This window comes from Protobothrops mucrosquamatus, unplaced genomic scaffold (genome assembly GCF_001527695.2).
Source record: "Protobothrops mucrosquamatus isolate PMUCROS unplaced genomic scaffold, P.Mucros_1.0 scaffold374, whole genome shotgun sequence".
NCBI lineage: Eukaryota > Metazoa > Chordata > Lepidosauria > Squamata > Viperidae > Protobothrops > Protobothrops mucrosquamatus.
Genome location: NW_015386706.1, coordinates 478,955 through 500,153, shown reverse-complemented (window position 1 = coordinate 500,153; position 21,199 = coordinate 478,955). Strand labels below are relative to the sequence as shown.

General features: G+C 57.6%; 1 protein-coding gene across 1 annotated transcript; it reads right to left on the bottom strand.

Annotated features, from left to right (window-relative positions):
• Positions 1-771: 771 nt before the first annotated feature.
• Positions 772-10,655, bottom strand: SEZ6L (seizure related 6 homolog like). Its single transcript, XM_015815769.1, has 16 exons — positions 10,064-10,655; positions 9,657-9,790; positions 8,588-8,777; positions 8,020-8,205; positions 7,767-7,935; positions 7,017-7,183; positions 5,408-5,602; positions 5,187-5,325; positions 3,553-3,749; positions 3,259-3,453; positions 2,555-2,746; positions 2,171-2,365; positions 1,963-1,995; positions 1,753-1,867; positions 1,508-1,610; positions 772-801 (listed from the first exon to the last, which is right to left on the bottom strand). The coding sequence occupies exons 1-16, from the start codon at positions 10,653-10,655 to the stop codon at positions 772-774; spliced, it is 2,832 nt and encodes a 943-aa protein (XP_015671255.1).
• Positions 10,656-21,199: the final 10,544 nt, after the last annotated feature.

Below are 21,199 nucleotides of genomic sequence, written 5' to 3'. Positions count from 1 at the left end.
CCGCAAGGGGTGCTCCTCTGCAGAGGGGGCTTGCGTGGACCCAGCATTTGACCAGGGCCAGGATGGCAGAAGAGGTTGCAACAGCCAAGGATATTTTTCTTCAGAAGGACCGGCCTTGCTGCATCTTCTTCCTCGCTCGTCCTGGCTAAGGGGCTGCTGCAGTTCATACCTCACGCTCAAAATAAAAATGGGGAGAGGCCTTGGTAGGGGTTTCCCTTGACTGGGCTTCTGGGTCTCCCCCGGCAGCCAGCGGCCCCTGAGTCCCAGGGCTGCTGTGTTTTCCCATGAGGGCTCCACTTCCTCCCCTCCCCGGCCCCCAGTTCAGGCAGAGGCAGAAGTTGCACCAGCTGTGCTCGGGAGGGGGGCAAGAGAAGAGCAGCCCTGCCAAGTGTTCGGAACCTGGCCACAGAGGCAAGCCAAATCTCACTCCTTCGCCAGAGGCAGCCTCAGTTTTCAGCCACAGGTTTTCAAAACGCATCCACAAGACCCCGAAGACGAACCGAGCGAGGGTGTCCCTTGTGGCTGGCCGCAGGAGCAGCTGTGTGGCCAAGCGGGCTCAGCTCCATGCCAGCAAAGCCTGAGCCCTGCACCTGCCACGAGACTTGAGAAACCACTGAGGGAGGGTCCACCAAGATGAGGAGGAAGAAGTGGGCACACCTGGATCGAAAGCGAAAGGAGAGCAGCGGGTTCCAGCTCTCAGGCAGATTCCACCACGTCTCCAAGTGGGCTTTCGGGACGGACGTCGAGGCGGTGCGTGTGTTGGGGGCTGCTTCAGATGGACACCTCGTATTCCCGGGTTTCCTGTGGGGAGAGAGATGGCGCCGGTCACTGACGAATCTTCGCAGATGACCTGCTTAAAGGGAAGCTCTCGGGTTTAAATGCCCGAGAGGTTTAAATTCAACACTTTGGCGAAAAAGGCACCGAGAGGGGCATCTCCACATCTGACTGTGAGGCTGACCTGAAGAAGGGAGCAACTGGCACATCCCTTGCTGGGTTACCTTTGGGAGAACTGCCAGCTACAGGCTTAGCAGAATCCCCTGCATTTTTCAGTTTTCTCTCACTGTGCAGGAGAAAAATGGGGAGATAGAGTGGCTAATCCTGTTGATTTAAACACCAGCAGAGCCAACGGTCCAGTCACCGGGCGTCGTGGTTTTGCCATGTGGGGAAACAGCAATGGCGATTCCGCAGCCCAGGACAGACTAAACCTTGACATAACCCTCCCAATGCCGATTTCCATGTCCCTTTCCTGCTCTGGCCACTCTTAGGGCACCTGGATGACACCCCTCCCCCAGCCACACGGATACTGGGGGTCCACCCAGCCGAAAAGAAGCCATTTTTGAATTGGATCTGGCTTCGCAACACGTCCAGCGGTCTTCTTGGAGGAAGGACAGCAGCGACCTGCTGCTTTCCAGGATGGCTTTTCAAGGCCGAGTCCGGGGATGTCCCGGCAGTCTCCGTTTCACTCCCAATCAGTTCTGCCTCGGGCTGAGGAGAGGCAGCAACTCACCCCCGTCTCGTAAACTGGATTATCAAACTCCGTCTCCACCGTGATTTGGCTGTATGGATGCGAATACATGAGGGGCAGCCGCAGGCTGGAATAGTAGCGGCATCTGAAGGAGAGAGGAAGCAAAGCCTCCGTGGGTCAGCCCAGCTTCTGCCCAGAGCTTCCAGAGGGAAAAGCTGCCAGAAGCTAGGAGGGCATGTAGGGTGGGCTCCCTCCCTCCCTCCCTCCCTCCCTCCCTCCCTCCCTACCTTGTGACGTAGACATAGGCGCCCCCCAGCAGCAAGGAAATGACAAGAACGGGGATGAAGATGGCCAGCGCCATGTTGCCTCCCTCCAAGGACGTTTCTGCCGCAGCTTCTGCTACTAAAGAGACAAAAGGCTGCAGGGCTCCCTGGCACAGCCGGCCCTGCCCAGATGCCCAGATGCCCCGGGCAGAGGAGGGACTGGCTGAGACTTACCTTCCAAGGCATGTTCAAAGCTGTCTTGATTGACTGGAAGAGAAACAGGGAATCAGGTGGCTTCCCCAGAGCTTGGGCAGAGCCGGGCTTTCGGCTCCTGCCTCTGACTCCTCCCCAGCAAAATGCCTCCCCCCCCCTTTTAGTCGCAGGGCTCCTGTTGTCAAGAGGGGGCAGCTGGGGGAGCCCAGCAGAGCACCCCCGGAGCTACCTTTGCAGGTGGGGAGTGGCCCACTCCACCGGGAGGGCTGCCCCAGAATGCACTTGAGAGTCAGCTCCCCGAGCAGCTCGAAGCCTTCGTAGCACATGAAGGTCAGTGACTCGCCCGGCAAGTACAGGCGCTTGTACAGGATCTGGTACCCGTTTTCGGGCAGACCTGGGTTGTCACAGGCCAGGGATTCCTCCGCTGCATGGGGGGAATTGGGGAGCGGGTTAGCAAGGGGGCCAGCTCAGTGGGAACCTATTCCACGCGACTCCCAGTGACCCTCCTCTTACCCCCCCCAGCTCCTTCTTGCATGCCCACAAACAAGCGAGCACGTCCCAAGCGGCAGACACAGGAAAAGCAGCGCCCTCCCCAGGGGAGCTCCAGACTTACGCACGCAGCGAGGCAGCCTGGAGGTCCAGATGGGGGTCCCCGTTTCCCGACTGTAGCAGGTGAGAAGGGAGCTGCCCTCGAGCACAAAGCCCAGGTTGCAGGTGTACTGGATGGTGGTGCCGACCAGGAGCACCGGGTCCGAAATCAAGCGGGTCGAGTGTTCCACCTCTCCAGGGTCCGTGCAGTACATGACTAGGGCAAAAAGCAGGAGGCCAGGCTGGAGCACCCCAACATGCTGCAGGCTCAGGCCAGACCATCTCGCACCTTCCCCCCCCCCTCTGCATTTGTGCAGCCCTGACCCTCCCCATAAAACAGGGTCAAAGCAGCGTGTCCCCTGCTTGTTTAAAAACAGCTCCTTGTGAACACAGCACTGGCTCTCATTCAGGTGTGTATGTGTGGTTTGTGTGTGTGTGTGTGTGTGACTGACTCCTCGTTTACTGGCTACTGCAGATATTACAGACAGCCTGCCCTTCTTCTCCCCCAGTTACCCTGCACAGCCTGGGATTGCCAATTCTCTTTCCAGCCGGGCTCCTGTGTTCGTAACAGCAGACACAGAGAGAGGAACCAAGAAGGAATGGCTTAAAAACTGAATTTCTCTGCCTGAAACTTTGGCTAATGTCGCAGGAGCAGAACAGGAAAAAGAGCAGGTTGTCTTCAGTGCAACTCGCAGCCACAGAGGGGATAAAATCTGGGCAGGGCCATACTTTTCTCGCAGAAAGGGGGGTCGCTGCTCCAGGTGAGGTCCCACTGGCAGGTGAGGGTGTCGCTGCCAACAATATCGTAGCCCGGGTCACACTGGTAGGTAATTTTGGCCTCCCGAACCAGCTCGGTGTGGGACGTGGTCTTCCAGCCATTCTGGATTTCCGGCAGGTCGGAGCAGGACTCGTTCCGTGAGGCTTCTGCAGCCAGAAAAGGCCCCGGTGAGGACGGGCGGGGTGCGAGAGGCCCGGTTCCTGCCCAAAAGGTGGGGTACCCCAGGGAAGTCCAAGCTGACCCACCGATGTAGCTCATGGTAAAACCCTGCCCCTTCCCAAAGATGAGGCCAGCCGGGTCCGAGTGGAACTGGATGGTCAAGTCGGGCGTGGAGGAGTAGAGCTTCTGGGGCCCACTGCTGCCCAGGAACTGGCCCAGGATGTGGGCGCTGAGATCGTCCCCGTCGTAGACCGTGAGGATGTCGCTCTGGCTCAGGTTCAAGCTGCAGGGAGAGAGAGGAGGGGAGCGGGAAGAGCCTGCTGGGCCAAGCGCAGGGAGCCCCCACTGAGATCTGTGGGGATCTCCTGGGATCAGCAGCTGCTGGCAACCTCTCGGAGCTGAAAGTGTTGGACCTCCCCTCCCTCCAGAGAACCCCTGGCACCGTTTCCTGCTCTTGCTGCCAACAGATAGACTGTTCCTGGATATGAGGGCTCTCAGATGCTGCAAGCACAAGCAGCTGCCGACTGCAGCCTTTCCTTGGATGAGGACATGATCCACAGCCCAGACGGGTGCCTGGAGCTCCAAGTGAGCAGAAGACTTTGTACTCTGCCTTGTCTCGCTGCCTTCCGCTTTCAGTTCCACGATGCTTCTGCTGGCCAGCAGAGGGAACTGCTGGCCCAGCAATGCCAATCTTTACTTTGTGTGTGTGTATGTGTGTGTGGGGGGGGCTTTCTTTAGTCAGCTGGCAATCCCAGGGAGAAACCTGAGGTTGCCAGCTGACTAAAGAAAGCCTCCCCCGTTTCTTTAGCTGCACTGGGCCTTTCTGTGCCAAGAAGTGGTTAGGGCTGGGGAGCACAGAGCCTGCCGGACTGGCATTGGTGCCCTCGTCACTCCTCCTCTGCCAGACACTCCAACGCCGGCTGAGGCTGGCAGATTCTGAGCAGCAGCACAAGGATTGGGGGGGGGGGTGCAAGGAAGGGGTGGGCAGCTCTGCCAAAGCATCTCCAAACCCAGAGAGACGGGACAGCGGGGGTCCTTTTCAAAGAGCAGCCTCTTCCCTTGCGGCAGAGGCGGCCACGGGGCCACGGGCTCTTCCCGTCTTGGATCCATTCTTAATCCAGAGCGGGGGGGGGGGGAAGAGGAACATCCCCAAAAGATCAGGAATGCTGTGTTGCTAGAGAGCCGACGGAGAAGAAAGCAGTTTTAGCAGACTTTCCCCCCCAACGCTCTGTGCTGCTGTAGGTGGAATAGAAAGCATGATGAAAGTATCTGTCATTCAAGCTGGATTATCAAGAGGCACACAGAGGCTTCTGCAGGGAGGAATCACAAGTCCCAAGTGAGGCTTTAATTGGCTGTGGGGTGTGTATGTGTGTGCGCATTGTGTGTGTGTGTGTGAGAGAGAGAGAGAGAGAAGCAAGAGACGGGAAGAGCTCGTGCTCCCAGGGGCTGCAAATCCAGAGACTGTCTTTTGCATGATTGGATGCATTTGCGGGAGGCAGCCAGATCTGTGGCTGTGGCTTACAGGCAACTCCAGTCAGGGGAGACCACCTAGCAGATCCGCCTGTGCCCCCTCCCCCACCCCAGACGCAGCCCCACTTTCACTCTGCAGGCAGGCAGCCAAACTCCCCCCCACACAGCCTTTTGGAAGTGCAAACTGTCCCTCCCCAATGCTGAGGACAAATGCACGAAATTCCCCCCCACAGCTGGGGGAAATACTCACAGTTGGATGTCCAGGAAGATTCGCTTCTCCTCTCCCACGTGGACCTTCCAGATGCAGTCCTCGCCCTCGGCATAGGGCTCTGGCCAGTTGGGGGACAGGATGACCCCAGCCCCCATGGAGAGCTCTCCTCCGCAGGTGGCTGCAAGGACGAGAGTCAGGACGCCCCCGCCGCCAGGAGCAGCCCCCCTCGAGGCAAAGCCCCTCGCCCTGCCCCGACCCACCTCGGCACAGGGGCTCCGTGTCGTTCCAGTAGGGGTCCCTGAGGTTGATGCACTGAATGACCGCTGGGCCTTGCTCCAGGGTGTGGCCGGGGTCGCAGGTGAACTCCACGATGGTCCCGAGGTTGTAGGTAGCGTCGGAGGTGGTGAAGTTGCCATTCTGCAGGTGGGGCTCATAGCAGTGGCCCTTCTCAAAAGCTGGGAAGGACACAGAAGGGCAGGACTGGCACAGGCAGAGCCCCAGCGCCCCCTTCTGCGGGCAGGCCTTGCGGTTCGCCCCCCAATGTGTCCTTCTGGTGCAAGGAAGGGGCCAAACCCAGCCAGGAAACAGCCTAGGGGGGGCAATTATTTTGCATGGGGGTGTGAACTGAACCCAATTTTTGCTGGAAAATTAGAAGGATTCAATTCATGTTCTGATTCCACAAGTTGAATCAAACTGTCAAAGAGGATCAATTTTATTCACTGTTTGGGTTCAGCTTTTTTTTTTTTTAAAGGTCTTTTGCACATGTGCAGGAGACCTTTTTATCTTCCAACTCTGATCTGATCTGGGAAATTGAGCCGATCTGCCCATTCAGTTCAGGGCTTTGGACCCTTCGGGTTTTGTGCGCTTTGCTTGGCCGAGTCAGGCCTGCCGGGCTGCGGGAGCTCTCCAAGGTCCTGATTCCCGCCAAGCGGTCCTGCAGGGCACCAAGTGGGTCCCAGCAGATCCCTGGGCATGGCTGAGTGGCTGAGGGTTGCTGGGGCAGGCAGGGAAAGACCAGAGAACCCGGGGAAGGGGAAGGGGGCTCCAGGCTGGACTGGGTGGGAAGACGCAGCCTGCAGACAGCGCAAAATCAAATTACGTTCAGTGTGGCAGAATTTAAGTGGAGAGAAAGATGAAAAAGGAGGACGGAGCAGTAATGATGGTGCAGTAAGCAATAATCATCAGCAAAGGCCAGAAAACCAGTGCTCTCCAGCCAGCACAAGAGAGATAAGAGAATGCCTTGGCCGAGGGGTCCTGATTCACCCAAAAAGAGGAAAAACTTCATTTCATCTCCAGCAACCTGCTTTTTCTCCAGACATTTTGCTCCTGTTTCTGAGAAGCTCCAAAGCAGCTGGGGGCTCTCTCTGCTCCTCTCTGTTTGATCCACCCCCCCAGATGACGGGAGAGAGGCTGAGCTGCTCCTCCCGTGCCAGGCAGAAGGAGCCATGCAGAGGAGCTGAGAAGGGCTCCCTTCCAGCCATCCACGGGGGGGGGGGGAGAATCCATCCTTTGGAGGATTTCAAGAGTTGCCTCACACACACACACACACACACACACCCATGAGACCTGTGAAAAGGTCAGTCTGGCAAGCATTGCAGAGAGTTCGGCTCCCTCGGTGCCTTCATCCACCTGTGCCCGTCTACCAATGGGCAGCCTTCAGTTGGTCCTGATCTCCAGCACCAAGGTGGGAGGGCTGGCCCCACTGCAAGCAGCCCCTCCAGTGCCTTGACCTGCCCCTTTTGGCACTGGGAGGTTTGCATCCCTGCTCTTGCCTTAATTTGCCAAGTTTAGCAGCAGCACAGCACCCACCCACCCCCCGTCCGATCACCCCGTTCCGATGAGTTTGAGGAAGAGGATGAGGAGCATCACCTTCGAATCGAACGCTGAAGGTGGGCTCTGCGTTGGGGTCCTCCGAGGTGAAGTCGACACGCAAGGAGCTCCCTTCACTGATCACTCCTTCGAAGGGCACATTGCTGCCCTGCTGGGAGGTGTAGAGGACGGCTGAGCGGTTCGACTCTCCACCATAGACCACCATTCTGGAGCAAAAGGAGAAGAGCGTGGTCAGGAGGTGGTGCATAAGGGCAAACGCCCAGGAGGATGGTCCTCGGAGTCACCTCGCTGCCCTTGCTCCCAGTTCAGCTGGGGAGGGGATCCATTTTTGTTTCAAACAATACACTTCTGAAGCTGCTCTACAATTCCTGGGGTCATATTACAATGACTCCAGATACAAGAGGGGCCATGTCTGCCAAGGCACACCATGGAATCTGCCCTATTTTCTGTGGTCATAAGCAGGTGTTTTACCCTGAGATCACAGCACAGCTCTTAAAGTTGTTTTATTGTCTGTCTACCAGTTCCTCAATTTTTGTTTTTAGAACTGATGCTCCTTTAAGCACCCACACCTGCCACTTCAAACGCTGTGAGCCTCGCAGTGCTGGGGAGCCAAATGCTCTGGGTGTATTTTGGGGAAGGATCCTTATTTCTGGACAGCTGATGCACAAGCTGGTGGAAAAGAGCACCAGGCTTTTATTTTTGAAGCACACAGCTTAATGTTACAAATCACAGCAGACATTTTGTGTTGCCACTGTTGTTGCTTCTCAGAGAATCAGCCCACAGCCTCACCTTTGCTTGTCCCCCAGCACCAGCCTCTCAAAGTTCAGGTGGAGCTTCTGGCCCTGAGGGGCACTGACCGTCCACACACAAGCCACGCTGCTGCCCGGGGGGCTCCGCGGCAAGGTTGGGGCCAAGATGCGGCCAATGGTGGCGTTGCGCACGGTGCCTCCGCAGGGGGCTGAAAGCAGAGACAAGTGGAGGCCAGATGGTCAAGGCGCAGCCTGTCAGCCTCCAGCCACCCCTGCCTGCCAGTCCCCCATACCTGAGCAGTTAGGCTCCGGGGCGCTCCAGTGCGGCTTGGAAGCATTGAGGCAGGTCAGGCTCTGGGGCCCCTCCAGCTCATAGCCCAGGTGGCAGTGAAAGTGAGCCAGGCCCCCCGAGTGCAGGCCCATGACGGCCACCTCCCCAAAATTGGGCCTCCGTGGGAAGCTGCAGCTCAGCATAAATACTGTTGGGAAAAGTGCGCAGACGAGGTTAAAACGACAGGTGGGGGAGTGCTCGCCAAGGAGCACGGAACGGAGGGATGCTGCCAACCAACACTCTGGGTGCTGGAAGACCTGCTGGATGACAGGGATCCTTTTGCTGCAGAGGCCCTAACGCTGGCCTGAGCCCACAGCCCTATCCCGGCCGGAGGGCACTGGCCATGCCCTGCGAGAAGCCCAGCCCCATTTCTCCCAGAGAAGGTGGGGGCATGTCTGGTAGGGGAACTCCGGCCTTCTTTGGGCCTTCCAGCTTTGGCAGGAGGCAGAGTCGTCAAACGAGCTGCTGCTTTTGGAAAGGAAGTCCTGCAAGGGACTTGGATGGGGAGGGGGCTGTCCCAGCTGGCGTACCTTGATAATGGAGCTGGAAAGTCCCAAGGTCATCTGGGAAGGCTCGGAAGAGGACCAAGATGGTGTTTGTGGGGCTGCGGATGACCTGGCCTTCTACCAGGAGGGTCTGGTTGGCCAGTGTGACCAAGTGGCCGTCTTCCTCACCGCGAATGGCCAGCACTTCCCCCTCGGACAGGTTCACGCTCTTCACCTTCACATCGGGGAGATGAGCAGAGTCCAAATTTTCACCCTTGCAGAGCTGCTCCACTTGGGGGTGGGGTGGGGGGACGGCTCCCACTACGTGGACATGATTATCCCCTGAACTGAGGTGCCTGGCCTGCCAAGTCCCCCTGGGGTGGAGCAGCCCAATAAAGGGGTCACCAAACCAATAGATGGGGAGGTGCAGGGGGGGCTTTTCTGTTGAATGAGCCCCGGGGTTCTTTTCTTCACCTGAAGGGTTTTCATGCTCTGAATAGCAGCCTTTGAAAGCGTCACTCCTGCTCAGGCTGGCATTTGTGCCGCCTCAAACGTCCTGCTTTAACAGCCCCCGGAATTACCCACTGCCACCTCCTCCTCGCAAGCCGCCTGCTCCCACCAGGGCCCAGCTGGCCTGGCTCGGCAGGAAAGCAAAATAGGAGCAAAGGTGGAGACCCCGCACAGCATCAGGAACCCGTTCTGGATGATGAACCACACAGGGCAGTGGGGAAGGGGACTCGGGGCCACGATGGCACGAGGGAGTCTGCCCGTGAGTCTTTGGGAGCCCCATAGGAATGTAACTTGTGAGATATTTCCTTTGGAACAGGCTCACCCAACCCTGCTTCCCTCTAGCTGTGGCGGAGGACTACAACTCCCAGGATGAGCAACAGGGGAGGGGGAGGGTGTAGTCCAACCCTCCAGAAGGCTCCAGATTGAGGCACAATTTCTCTGGGTCCTGCTTCAAGGCTTCATTTTGTTGCTGGGTGGGAAGTCAGGTGCCCAGGGTGCCCTCCTTAGCCGTAATAGCTAGGTGTGTTCAAGAGTGAAGGCTCACCAAGCCCACCCGCAGGTTCAGCAGCCCCCTCCCATGCCAGCCCTCCAGCAGGCTCCCTACCTGCAGCTCCACGCCGTATCCGGTGTAGACCGTCACCCGGAAGGTGCACTCCAGGAAGCCGTTCTGGGGCACCAGCGAAGCCTCAGCTGAGTCAATGTAACCCTCCGGTTCAGAGAAATTCATGCTGCAGAGACCTGGAAGGGAGGCCAGCCGAAAGCTCCCTCACCTGGCCTCTTCCAGAGTGCCCGAGAGCAGCCAAGCGCAGCCAGGATCAGCCCCCCAGCAGGGCTGGGCGTGGGGGAGTCCTGGGCTGAGAGCCCATGCCTCGGAGGAGGCAGGCAGGCCAAGGAGAGGGGCGCCATTCGGCTGAGGCAAAATCCATCCCTTCCCAAGAGCAGAGCAGGTGGAGAAACAAAAGACTGGCAAGAAGGCAGGGACAGTAGCGGTGCAATGGCCGGCTCACTTACTCGGAAGCTGCTCCGGGGGGTTCACGATAGCAGAAGTCGTTTCTCGGCCCTCTTCCCTGGAGGAAGATCCCCCCTTGGCACTCTGGGAGGGGCTGCTGGGCAGGATCCCGGCTTCCTTTTCAAGGGTCTCGGTCACCCCTTGAGGAGAAGCACCAGGACCCTGGGTCACCAACGGAACTGTGAAAGGAGAGATCTGGAGCAAGGAATGGCTGGTCACGCCGTGGCTGCTTTCCCTGCTGTCCCCCCCAGGCACGATGGGGTTCTCTTCCAGAGACCCGGGGAGACGTTCCCCCAAATCCTCCAGGGGCTGCCAGCTCTCCACAAAGGGCCCGAGGCTGGTGGCCGACTTCAGCTGCTGATTCTCCTGCTTCTTCCTGGCAGGAGGGATTGGTCGTGCGGTGGGCCCTGAGAAGGCCCCCTTTGGGGGCAAGGCCAGCTTGGCAGTCAGGGCGTCCAGGGACTCTTCTGGCACCTGCTCCGGACTCTCTGGGGTGGGGTATCTGGAGGGCCCCGTCTTCCTCCTGAGAAAGGTGCTGTTTGTGAGGTCCTCCCAGTGGGGAAATGAGCCGGTGGGCTTCCCCACAGAGTTCATACCTGGAGCAGAAAAGGGGAGAAGAGCAGGCAACCCGTCAACTGGAGATGAACCAGCACCAGAAGTCTTGGGGGGGGGAGGGGAAGTCTTGGGCTCCTGTGGGCAGCTAAGCAGTTCCAGGCAGGGCTGGTTCCGGCTCCAGAGCTTTGGCAGAGGGGCCCAGCCAGGTCCCGTTCCTGGTTGCGGGCCGGTGGAAGATTTGAAACAGGTTGTTCTTGGTTATGGGCAAAGAGAGTCCATGAGTGGTTTCCAGGAATCTGCTACCTCACGGTGTGTGTGGGGAGAATTGGAGGGGGAGAGCCGCCTGGTTACAGTCACGCAGCCCCTTTGCAAGAAGCCAGTGAGACGTGCTCCTGATTAGAGCAAGCAGGCTCTTAATGAAACCTCTCCAGAGCAATCTGATCACTGCCGGGGGAGCCCGGAGATTAATTGCTATGAAATCCTGATTTATCTGGGGACAAGCAGCCCTTGAAGAGAGAGGTGTCGGCTGCGGAAAGAAGAGGCGATGGTGGCGGCACGGTCAAGCCCAGGGCTGGCCTGGCCTGGCTGCTCCCGGGAAGGCCCGGAGCCCCTCAACAGCTGCTGCAGCTGTGCCCCGCCTTCGCTTGGTAAACGGCTTCACGCCAGGCCTCATCTGGCAAACAGGATGGCAAAGGGCGCAAACTTCTAGAAGGAACAGCACAGCACTAGTTCCCTAGCTTGGGAAAGTGAGGTAAGGTGTGCGTCCCCCCCCCACCCAAAATCACTAGCAAAAAGGTTAAATCACAGCTGGCAGTTTGCTGCTGCGGCCCTCCTCCCTCAGGCCCAGGTGCAGTGTGCCCACTGAGGAAAGGGGGCATCTTAAACCCTCCCGGCCTCGTCCTTAAGGTCCATCATTTTAACCCAAAGCCCCCGGAAAGAGGGGGAGCAGCCCCTCCCCCCCCGCGACCGGTTTTCTCCAGCGCTGCCTTTCAGGCTCAGCGAGGGGCAACGCTGCCAGGCCTTTCTCTAACTGCCAGCAGGGGGCGCCATGCAATTACTCTGTCGGAAGTGAAGTAATTACAGCTAAACTGCCACCCTTTGCCTGCTAAAAATCGCAACCCTCGGAGAGTCCTTTGCTAAGTGCATTTAAAAGAGATTAAAGTGGGAGGGGGGCAGAGTTATTAGGATCTTATTTCTGAGAAAGGGGTGGGGGGGAAATATACCCGAACACAAAGAGGTTTCCCCCTGTGGAGGTAAAAATAATTTCCTTCCTCGTGTGACAACTTTAAAAAGCGAATGTTATTGTTTAGATAGAATAACTGCCTCTAGCAAGTTGACCAATTTCTCATGGGGGGGGGGAACTGGAGGAGCCGTGAAACCAATTCCAGCTCAAGGAGGCAGAAATGAGAGCCGGTCCGGAGCCAGGCTCCTTTTTCGCTGCCTCTGAGCCAGCTGGGCTCTCAAGGGAGGGGGCAATGCTCCCCTTGTCTCCTGTGAGATGGGCACGGAGCCCTGGATCCCTTGGGGGGGGCGTGACTTTGCCCATCTGGGAAGGTGAACAGAGGAGCAGAGCCCCTCAACCTCTGTTCGGCTGGCTGAAACAGCCACAGCATCACCCAAGACAAATGGGTGATTCGTGAGCTCTCCTGAACACTTCAGTTAGGAACGTGTGTGGGGAGGGGGACATTTGCACTCCTTGTTCTCCATCCAGCCCCCCCCACACACACACAATACTCTTTCCCACTCAGCCAAGGCTTCGCGCCAGGTGCCCCCTCCCTTGGGCCAGCAAGTGGATCTCCCTCGGCTTCATTGTCTGACCAGGTGGGTAGCAGCGCTGGCATTCTTGCTTCGCCCTTATTTAGGGTGGGACCCCAGCCATTCAAACCTCTATTGCCCAGTGGATGGGTCTGGTTCGCCCCCCCTCCCAATTCCAAGCCAGCCTCTGCCCTCCAGATGTCCAGAGGGTCCATCCACCCTGTCTCTCTCCGGAGCCAGCAGGAGGACACCCAGGAACCCACCAGCGGTCCTTTTCCTCCCACCTCTGGCTCCCCTGGGCAGGCTGCTCTCAACCACAGAGGCTCTCCCCCCCCCCCACACACACACTAATAGCTGTTGATGGCTCATTCTCCAGGAATCAATGGCTGTGCTGACTTTACTTGCCTGGATATGCAAGCGTGGGCAAAATAGTTGGGAAGTGTGGCCAAGTGACAAAGCAAGGCAGACAAGGTGAAGGCAAAGGTCAAATTGATTGTCTAGCCAAAAAGGGGACGTGTCAGTCCCCCAGGCGAGTGAAGGGAGCCGCTGGAAACCCTCCCACTGCTGGGCGAGCCTCCCTCGCCTTTTCTCTCCCCCCCCCTTCCCTGATAAATGCTGTGTGTTTCTCTTGCCAGGGATAATTAAGCTAGCCTTGCAGGGCCTAATCTTGGCTCTGCCTTCCAGCCACTAATAGATCTTCTGTTCCTGCTTATCTCTGGAAAACAATGCCATAGATTACTCCTGTCTCCTTTGGAGGGAGTGGGGAGGGGGAGAACCCAGTGAGGGCCGAGGCTGGTCTGGGTCCCTGGAGTTGCTACACAGGAGAGGATCAGAGTGTGGGTCAGAATCTGATTTCCTAGCATTTCTGACTGTGCAGCCTGCCCAGGTTTTGAGAAGGCCATTGTGGGAAAGAGGAGAAAGAGGTCCTTCTGTTGTGAAGAGAAGAAAAACAACGCAATCCGGTAACCAAAACTTCCATTGAATCAGCCCTTCGGACAATGACTGGGAACTTGCTGGACCAGGGCCTGACAGTCCACCGGCTGCAGGGAGGGCTGAATGGAGCCTGGCCAGGCACAGACAGGAGCAGAGGAGACCTTTGCATCCTGCTTACCTGCATTTGACCATTCCTGGGGGGGGGGCGAAATCTGTATTTTTTTTCCAGTGCAGGCCTCTTGACTCCCAAGAGCCTGCCAAAGGGAGCGCCTGCCTCTTCCAGGCTCCCTTCACCCAACAGGCTGCTGCGCTTTGAAAGTGGGCGGCTATTACACAGTCCTTCTGCACATTTTTCCAAAAAGAGAATGAAATATGATGGCAATTTGGAAACTGAAAGACTCAAAGACCCTAACGGATCAGCCTTCCTCCGTCCTTGCGCTGGGGGGGCCTTAAAGCCACTTCTGCAGGAGATTTTTCTAGGTCAGCCCATTCCTGTTGCCTTCCGCAGGCAGGGCCCTTCCCGTCCTGGCTCTCTTGGCTGGACTAATTAACTGGAAAAGGGAAACAGTAAAGAAGGGGAGAGGCAAAGAATTGTCCCACATCCCTCTTGGGGAGCAAGATCTGCCAGTGACTCAGACTTCAAGGGACTCTTAGCAGCTCCTTCCAGCCCCCCCCCCTGCAAAATTAGGAAAGGGGAAAGAAAGCCTCTCTTGTCTTGTCCCCAGACTGGTAAACCCAGAGGGAGGGAGGCTTCCTCGCCTTGGTCAGTTAAAATCCTGGTCTCTGAACGATCTCGGGGCATTGCCATTTTGCGGGAAAGGAAGGCGTTTTTAAAGGGCTGAAGACATTCTGTTAAATGCTCTGCAGGATAGACGCTCTTTTTCAGTGGGGGGGGGCTTTGGGCTGCTAGCTTGGGCGGCCGTGTCGCAAGACCCAGATTCTAATTCAGCTTAGTCGAGCTGAAGCTTTGTTGGTCGACTGCTTTGGTTAAAGAGAAGACTTGGCCTACCTTATTTTCTGCTTGGAAAGAAATGAAATTTTAACTTGGGTTTTGATGATTAGACTTGTTACGATGATAGAAATACTGTTTGTTCTGATTTAGTCTGCTTCGTTGATTTTTAGGTTTTTATCTGTACTGAGGAAAGTCAGAAGTTGCTTTTCTTTCTATTAGCTTTTTTCCCTTTTTGTCAGCAATCATCAGTTTTGCTTTTCACCTCCTCTTCCCTCTTTTTAAATTCTTCTTTTTTTTCTTTTTTCTTTTTTGTATTTTATGAAATTTGCTAAAGTTTTTAGAAAAAAAGAACCCCCTTTTTGGGCCTGCAGCCACGTCCAAATCTGAAATTTGCAAGGGTTGTCACATTGCAACAGGAAGGGAAAAGAGCACAGGTATCCTGCTCTAAGTTTCTTGGAGACAGAAAAGTGTTTAAAAATAAATATATATATATATATCCTTACTGGATATGAAAAAGATCTGCTGAATAGGTTTTACTCAGCTGCTAAGACAGGGTCATTCCACCTCTTGCAACAGTCCTTGGCAAAGAGCTGGGAAAGGCCACTCTCCTTCCTGAAACTGTGCAGACCAGGGGGAGGCAACCTTGGCTCTTTTATGACTCCTGGACTTCAACTCCCAGAATTCCTGAGCCAGCCCCCCCCCTCTCTTGGCCAAGATGCCTGCACAGAAAAGACTCACAACTGGAGGTGGGCTGACAGGTCTTCCTCGGGGGAAATAAGTATTTGCGGCTGGCGGGAGTTGGGCCTCCGGAGAGGTTGGAGGCAGCTGGGCTGGAGGCAGCTGGGCCTCCGGAGAGGAAAGTCGAGGGCTCATAAGCGCCTGTGGACAGGACTCCATTTGAGTGGCTACCAGCCTCCCACCCAGAGGGGGTTCTGGCCCTTCTTAGTGGCCCCTTCACCATGCCCAAGAGCAGCCCCCCCCCCCGCCCCTGCTGCTCCCCCACCTCTCCAGCCCAGCTGCCAAGGCCACTCCAGCAGGGCCTCCCACGCCTTGTCCCACCTTCCTGGCTATTGGACTCTCAGGCAGGCAGGATCAGCCGGCCGCCTGAGGAAGGGGCCCCACCAGGAGGGCTGGGCTGGACCTGGAGGTGGCAAAGGGGGGGTGGGACTCTAGGAGGGGCTCAGCTTCTCCAAAGCAGGTGACCTGGTGCCCCAGCAGGTTCCTTGGCTCTGAAGAGTTTTGTCCTGCCCCTCAGCTCGGCTCAGCCACCAGGGGAACGCCTCAAAGTCGGGAGTGGGCTTCCGGGTGTTCAAAAGTCCCTGGGGGGGGCAGAGGGGGCTTCCGAGCTTTCTCCTGATCCTGGCCAGGGTGCTCTGAGGATACGGCTGAGCTGCTGTCTGAAGCAATTGTTTCCCTCAGGCTAAGCACAGAGCTGGCCTGGCTCCAGCTGAGACAGCAGCAGCCAATCTATAGCCTTTAAAAAAACGCCTATGGAAGCTGATTCACCTGGCAGCTGAGCAGCTTTGCAGGCCTGGGCGCAGGAGGGCCTCTTCCCAAAGGCCCAGCAGGCCTGGCATTGGTGGCTTCCCTGCCTGCCCAGCCTCCCACGGTTGGGCAGGTCCAGTTCCTGCTCTGGCCTCTCCATCAGCGGGACCTGAAGCAGGTCCTGGCTCCCCCCCCAAAACCTTTGGCGTCCCAGGAAGGGATCCCGGCAGGGCGGGGAGGCCCAGTGTCCCAGGCAAAGCCAATCTAAACCAAGCGGCCACAGAAGACAGCAGCTTCCCTCTGGGCGGCTTTTGCACCCCTTCCCTGTTTCTGGCCTGCCCACAGGGAAGATAGGAAAAAAACCATTTGAAATTCTTGTGCAGCGTTTTGATCCAGAGACATTCAATCACTTTATTGTGTGACTGTTGGTTTGCTCACCCTTGCGTCAATTTCCTCCATTTGGTGAGCAGCTGCTCTTGCCCCCCATCCCCCCCTGTGCCTCCACCTTCGTTTCCCTCCTTCGGTCCTTTGATTTTAAAAGCTAGGCAGTCTCACCGGGTGTGTTTCTGCTTCCTATAAGCCCTCCTGCTCTCTGACTTGTGTGCATCCGGTCAAAGGAATGGGAAGGGGTTGAACCGAACAATCAAACCCATCTCTTGCCTGACATGGATGACGTGGTGTGCTTTGTCCACAGAAATGGACATTTAATTCTTTTCTGATCTTCCTCCTCTTCCTCCCTTTCCCCTCCACCCTTCAACCTGGGCATTCAAGAGGTCAACGGCTACCTGCTGCCCTTTAAATTGGGAGAGGGGCTGAGAGGCTGCCAGTGTCATGACTGCAGAACAACCAGCATGGAAACAGCCCCGAGGTGGCTCCAGGACCCTCCCCCCCCCGACTGCCCTATTCTGCTCCAACTGAAGACTCCTGATGAGCAGCCTTATCCCGCCAGGAGGCACCTTGTGGGCAAACCCCTGGGTGGGGTCAGGATGGGCTTATTGAGGTTGCCAGCTCTTCCACAAGCCAAAAAGAATTATTTTGCAGGCTGTATAGCAAATTCGATCCCAGAATAATCTCATTGTAGACCTTCAAAATGGCTTTCTTGGGAACTGGAACTGTCCCCTCCGGGAATCATGTTGCAAGGACAACAGATCACACCCAGTAGCCCAGGAATCAACTCTTCCTGGGAAATTGTGTCTGTCTCCACCCACCCTCTTTTCTTCTCTGCCTCTTGTCTCCTGCCCAGCCCCTCTGGCTTTCTTGGCACCATTGTCAGAAGTGGTTTGCTTTTGCCTTCCTTCTCGTGGGTCTGGAGGCAGCGACTGGCCCAAAGTCAGCCAACTGGCTTCATGTGTAAGGCAAAGCTAGAACTCACCATCTCCCAATTTCTACCTCGGGGCCGCTCAGTGTCCCCTACAGCCCTGCTCCAGCCAACCTCAAAAGCATTGGGGAGACAGCCTGGACGTTGCGACCATTTTCTGCTTAAAGGAAATGCTGGTGCGAAAGCAGCCCAGGTCACAGCCCCAAAGCTAGTCACCTTCTTCTGAAAACCCCGGGCACATCTCTTTGTGAGCCACACTGAACTCCAGCCACCTGCAATTTGCTGCCATTTCATGGCACACACACACACACTGGCTCCTGCCCTGCAGCAGGAAGCCAACCGGTCAGAAATGGCCACTGAAGGCAAGGAGGAAGCTCAGAGGGAGACAATCTGACTTGGGATCCCCACCTTCCCTCCCAAATCCTCTGACTCTCTCCTTCTCCTGACACTGCTGTGCTCAGACTCACCAGACTAATGTGATTAAACACGCATCTTAAAAACATGTCAGATCATTTAAGCTCATCAAAAACTTTCTGCAAAGGGCTGCAACCTGCCCTGCCTGGACAAGCTCCACAGAAGCACCTCAACATCCTTGGGGGAGGGAGAACCAAGGCAAGAATTTTGACAGAAAGGACAAATTTGGGGGTCTTTGCAAGACCAGCCCACCCTTCCTTTTGCCTATGGGCAGAAGGTGCCCCAAAATACCAGCCCCAGCTTTGAATGTCTCCTGTTTAATGGGAATGACAAAAATCTAATAAAAGAAATAAAAGGAACTGGACCTTCCTTCAGGAACGTTAGAAAGAAGAGGCCAGAGTCACCAAGGCCTTGGATTTGAGGTGAGTTCGGTGAAGGTGGCTTCTCTGGAGCCCAGGACCCAATTTAGGGGGTGGGACTGGGTGAAGGCCTCCCTCTCCTTTTTTCAACCTGCCCATCCTTCTACCCCGCTTTCATCTGGGTTTTCTCACGACAGACACTCCACCCAGGACAGGAATCCTCTGCATCAGCCTGTTGCTCCCCCGAGCCGGAGGAGCAGAATCCGGCCCCATCTCCCTGCAGCCCGCCCTTGCCTTGCCGCCCTTGCCCTGCCGCCTGGGATGGGGGCCCAAGGGGGCGCGCCGGCGAATTCCGGCCTCCTTTGGCTCTCCGGGCGGGGCAGCCACAGAAACGCACAAAGCGGCCCCTTCGGCATCCAGACGCCGCCGGCCTCCGCTGCCCCCCAACTACTCCAGCCACCCCAAAGGCCGCGCAACTTCCCGGTTCCGGAGGCGGCCAACCCGAGCGCGCGCACCGCCACCTTCGCCCGCGCTGCCTTCTGAGCGGCGGCAGCAGCAGCGCGGATCCCGGGTGAGCCACGACCCGCCGCTTCCCCCGCGCGGCTCCGGGACACGCTGGACGGGCGGGGGGGCGGGCGGGCGGGGCGGCGGCGGCGGCGGCAGAGAAGTTCCCGGGCGCGCAGGCCGGGCGGGGCGGAGCTGGCGGGCAGGAGCTGTCCGGCGCCGTGGTGCTGAAGGCAGGCGGCCCGGAGCGGCGGCGAGGGCCCCCCACAAGCACGCGCGCACAGGGCGGGGGGAGCCCGTGTTCAGGGAGGGGGCGCCCCTCCCCGGTCCGCCTGCCACCCCCCCCCCGCTTTGATGTTCGCCTACGAACTTGCGCCCGGGATGGGCAGGGCTGCCCGCGACGCAGAAGCCGCCCCCGCGCGCCCTGGGGCTCCGGGGCTCCAAGTCTGCGGTGGGGAAGAGCTCCGGGGCTCCTTTTCAGCCGAAGAGGCCGCCGCAGCTGCTCCCCCGAGGAGGCGAACGGGCTCTCCCTCCGCCCCTTGGCCCTGGGCCCTACCTTGGCGGGTCCTCTCGGAGCGGCCGCCCAGCAGGCGGAGGAGGAGGAGGAGGAGGAGGGGGAGGAGAAGCGCGAGCCCCCGGGGCCCCGACATGGTGCTGGGATCCCGCTCCTCGAGACGAGCTGCTCTCCGACCGGCCGCTCCCTGTTCGCGCAGCCCGGCTTGTGGCGGTGGCGGCCGCGGCAAGGAAGCCCCTCCTTTGCCAATCCGAGCTGGCGCTGCGGGAGGGGGGAGCGATGGGCTGCCGCTCTGCCCCGCCTCCTGCCCGCCCCGCGGAAAAAAGCCGGGGCTCGACCGGAGCTTTTCGCGACTGAGCCGGGCTAAGGAAGAAGAAGCAAGGATGCCACTGAGCGCGTGCAGAGTGTACCGAACGCTCCCCCCCCCCGCTGCCGCAGTTCAACCCTCTGCTCGAGGTGGGGGCGCAGAGCGGAGGAGGAGGAGAACCCCCCTTTCCCTTTCCCTTTCTCACTCCCTGGGCTCAGGCTGACAACCGGCCTCCCCCCTCCCCAAGGCCCTCAGCAGGCAGAAGTGGGTCTTTGTGACCACGATCCTCCCCAAAGCCCCGCCGGCCCCCACTTCCCTCCCGTGGGCTGGGAGCAGGAGGCGCTGAGCAAAGGCAGCTGCGGCCACACAAGACCAAAGCTTCTACTCCGGGGAAATCTCCCCACTCAGAGACCCAAAGGAGGACAAACCCCGGTTCAGGCTGCAGAGACCCCAGGTCACCACAGCTGACCTCAGAAGCACATAGCAGGGCTGGATGGGAGACCACAAGGAAGTTCTGAAGCTATAAGGAGCCCTGGAAGAGGGACACCACTCACAAGAAGACACGGCAAGTGGTTTCCATACAGGCACCAAATCACCATCAGACGCATTAGCTGCTGGGGGTGGGGATGGGGGGGCTGAGGGGGGCACTGCAGTTCAGCAGCATCCGGATGGCCCCAGGCCTGGATTTTAAGCCCAGCACCCCCTGGCCAGAGAGCCACAGGCCTGGGCGAAGCACCTTGGCTGCTGCTCCTTCTGTTACTTCCCCTCTCAACTGCTCATCTCCATCCCGTGGGCCTCAGTCCCGAGGCTGTGCCCCCTCCGTCTCACCACACCTTCCTTGCCCCCCCCCCATGGCCACAGTAGGCTTGCTGACGACAGGGCCCTGCTTGGCCTCCTCAGGACCTAATCTTCCTCCTTCAAATCCGGCCAGCTCAGCCAGAGAGAAAAGAGGGAGTGATGGGGATAGGAAGCCAATGGCCACAATGCGCGAGAACCTCTGCTGGCCTTGCCTCCGTGGGCAGCTCAGCGGCTCGGCCACAGCCACCGTCCAGCCCCTGCTTCCTTCGGGACCCTCGCTGGGTTTTGTCCCAATTTCTGCTTAGAACGAACAGCGACAAACCCCCACCTCTCCAGGAGTGCTATTCTTTTGTATACACATACACACACACAAACACAAACACACACACCAAAGCCAAACATCTGAGCCTCAAAAGTCTTTTGCCTACTTTAAGGAGCTGCTTAGCCAAAATCGTACCCAAGACCAGTTACGGTGGGCTCAGTTCCTGGTGACAGGCCACTGGGCAGCCCTTTCCAGGGGCTCATTGACTCTGAAGCCACCAAAGGGGCAGCGGGCCAGAAGGGGGAAAACTGGCAAAGAGCCAGGGGTGAGTAGGAAGGCCAGCTGGGCCAAGAATTTAAATTGCTTTCAAGCCTGTGGGCAAACGTCAGCCCTAACGGGTCTTGTGAAGAGGAGGTCTCTGGCAGGTGGCTTCCCTCTCCCCTGCCTCCGGGCAGAAGGCCTGGGGCAAAAGCAGGCAGGAAGGAAGAAGTTTGAGGGGGGAGCAGAGAAGAACGCAGAGCAGGGACTGAGACAAGAACTGATGCCAAATACTTTGGAAAACCAAAATGGCTTCAGGTAATGTACCGGAAACGGCACAGAACGATCCTCCCAGGGAAAAGGCCTGTCCATCTTCCCCAAAGGGAAGCCTTTTTCTGCCTGGTTGGCTGTTTAATGTGGCCCATTAACCCCCCTCTTGCCCTCCCAGGAGAGGGGGAGGGGGAGTGGGGAGGGGCTGGGAAATACTGCAATATCCCTGGGGTCCTGTGGGAGCCTTTCTCTTCTGGCAACGCACCCCAAGGCAAGGAGGGGCCCCAGGCAGTCCGAACGGGACGACTCGCCACGGCCAACTCACTGTGGAGCAATTTAACAATTCTATTTAATGATTTAAAATAAATTTAAAAAATATTTTAATTTTTGTCAATCGCATTTCATTCTGTCCGTCCTTTTGCATCCTTTCTGTAATGATTCTATTCCATTTCTT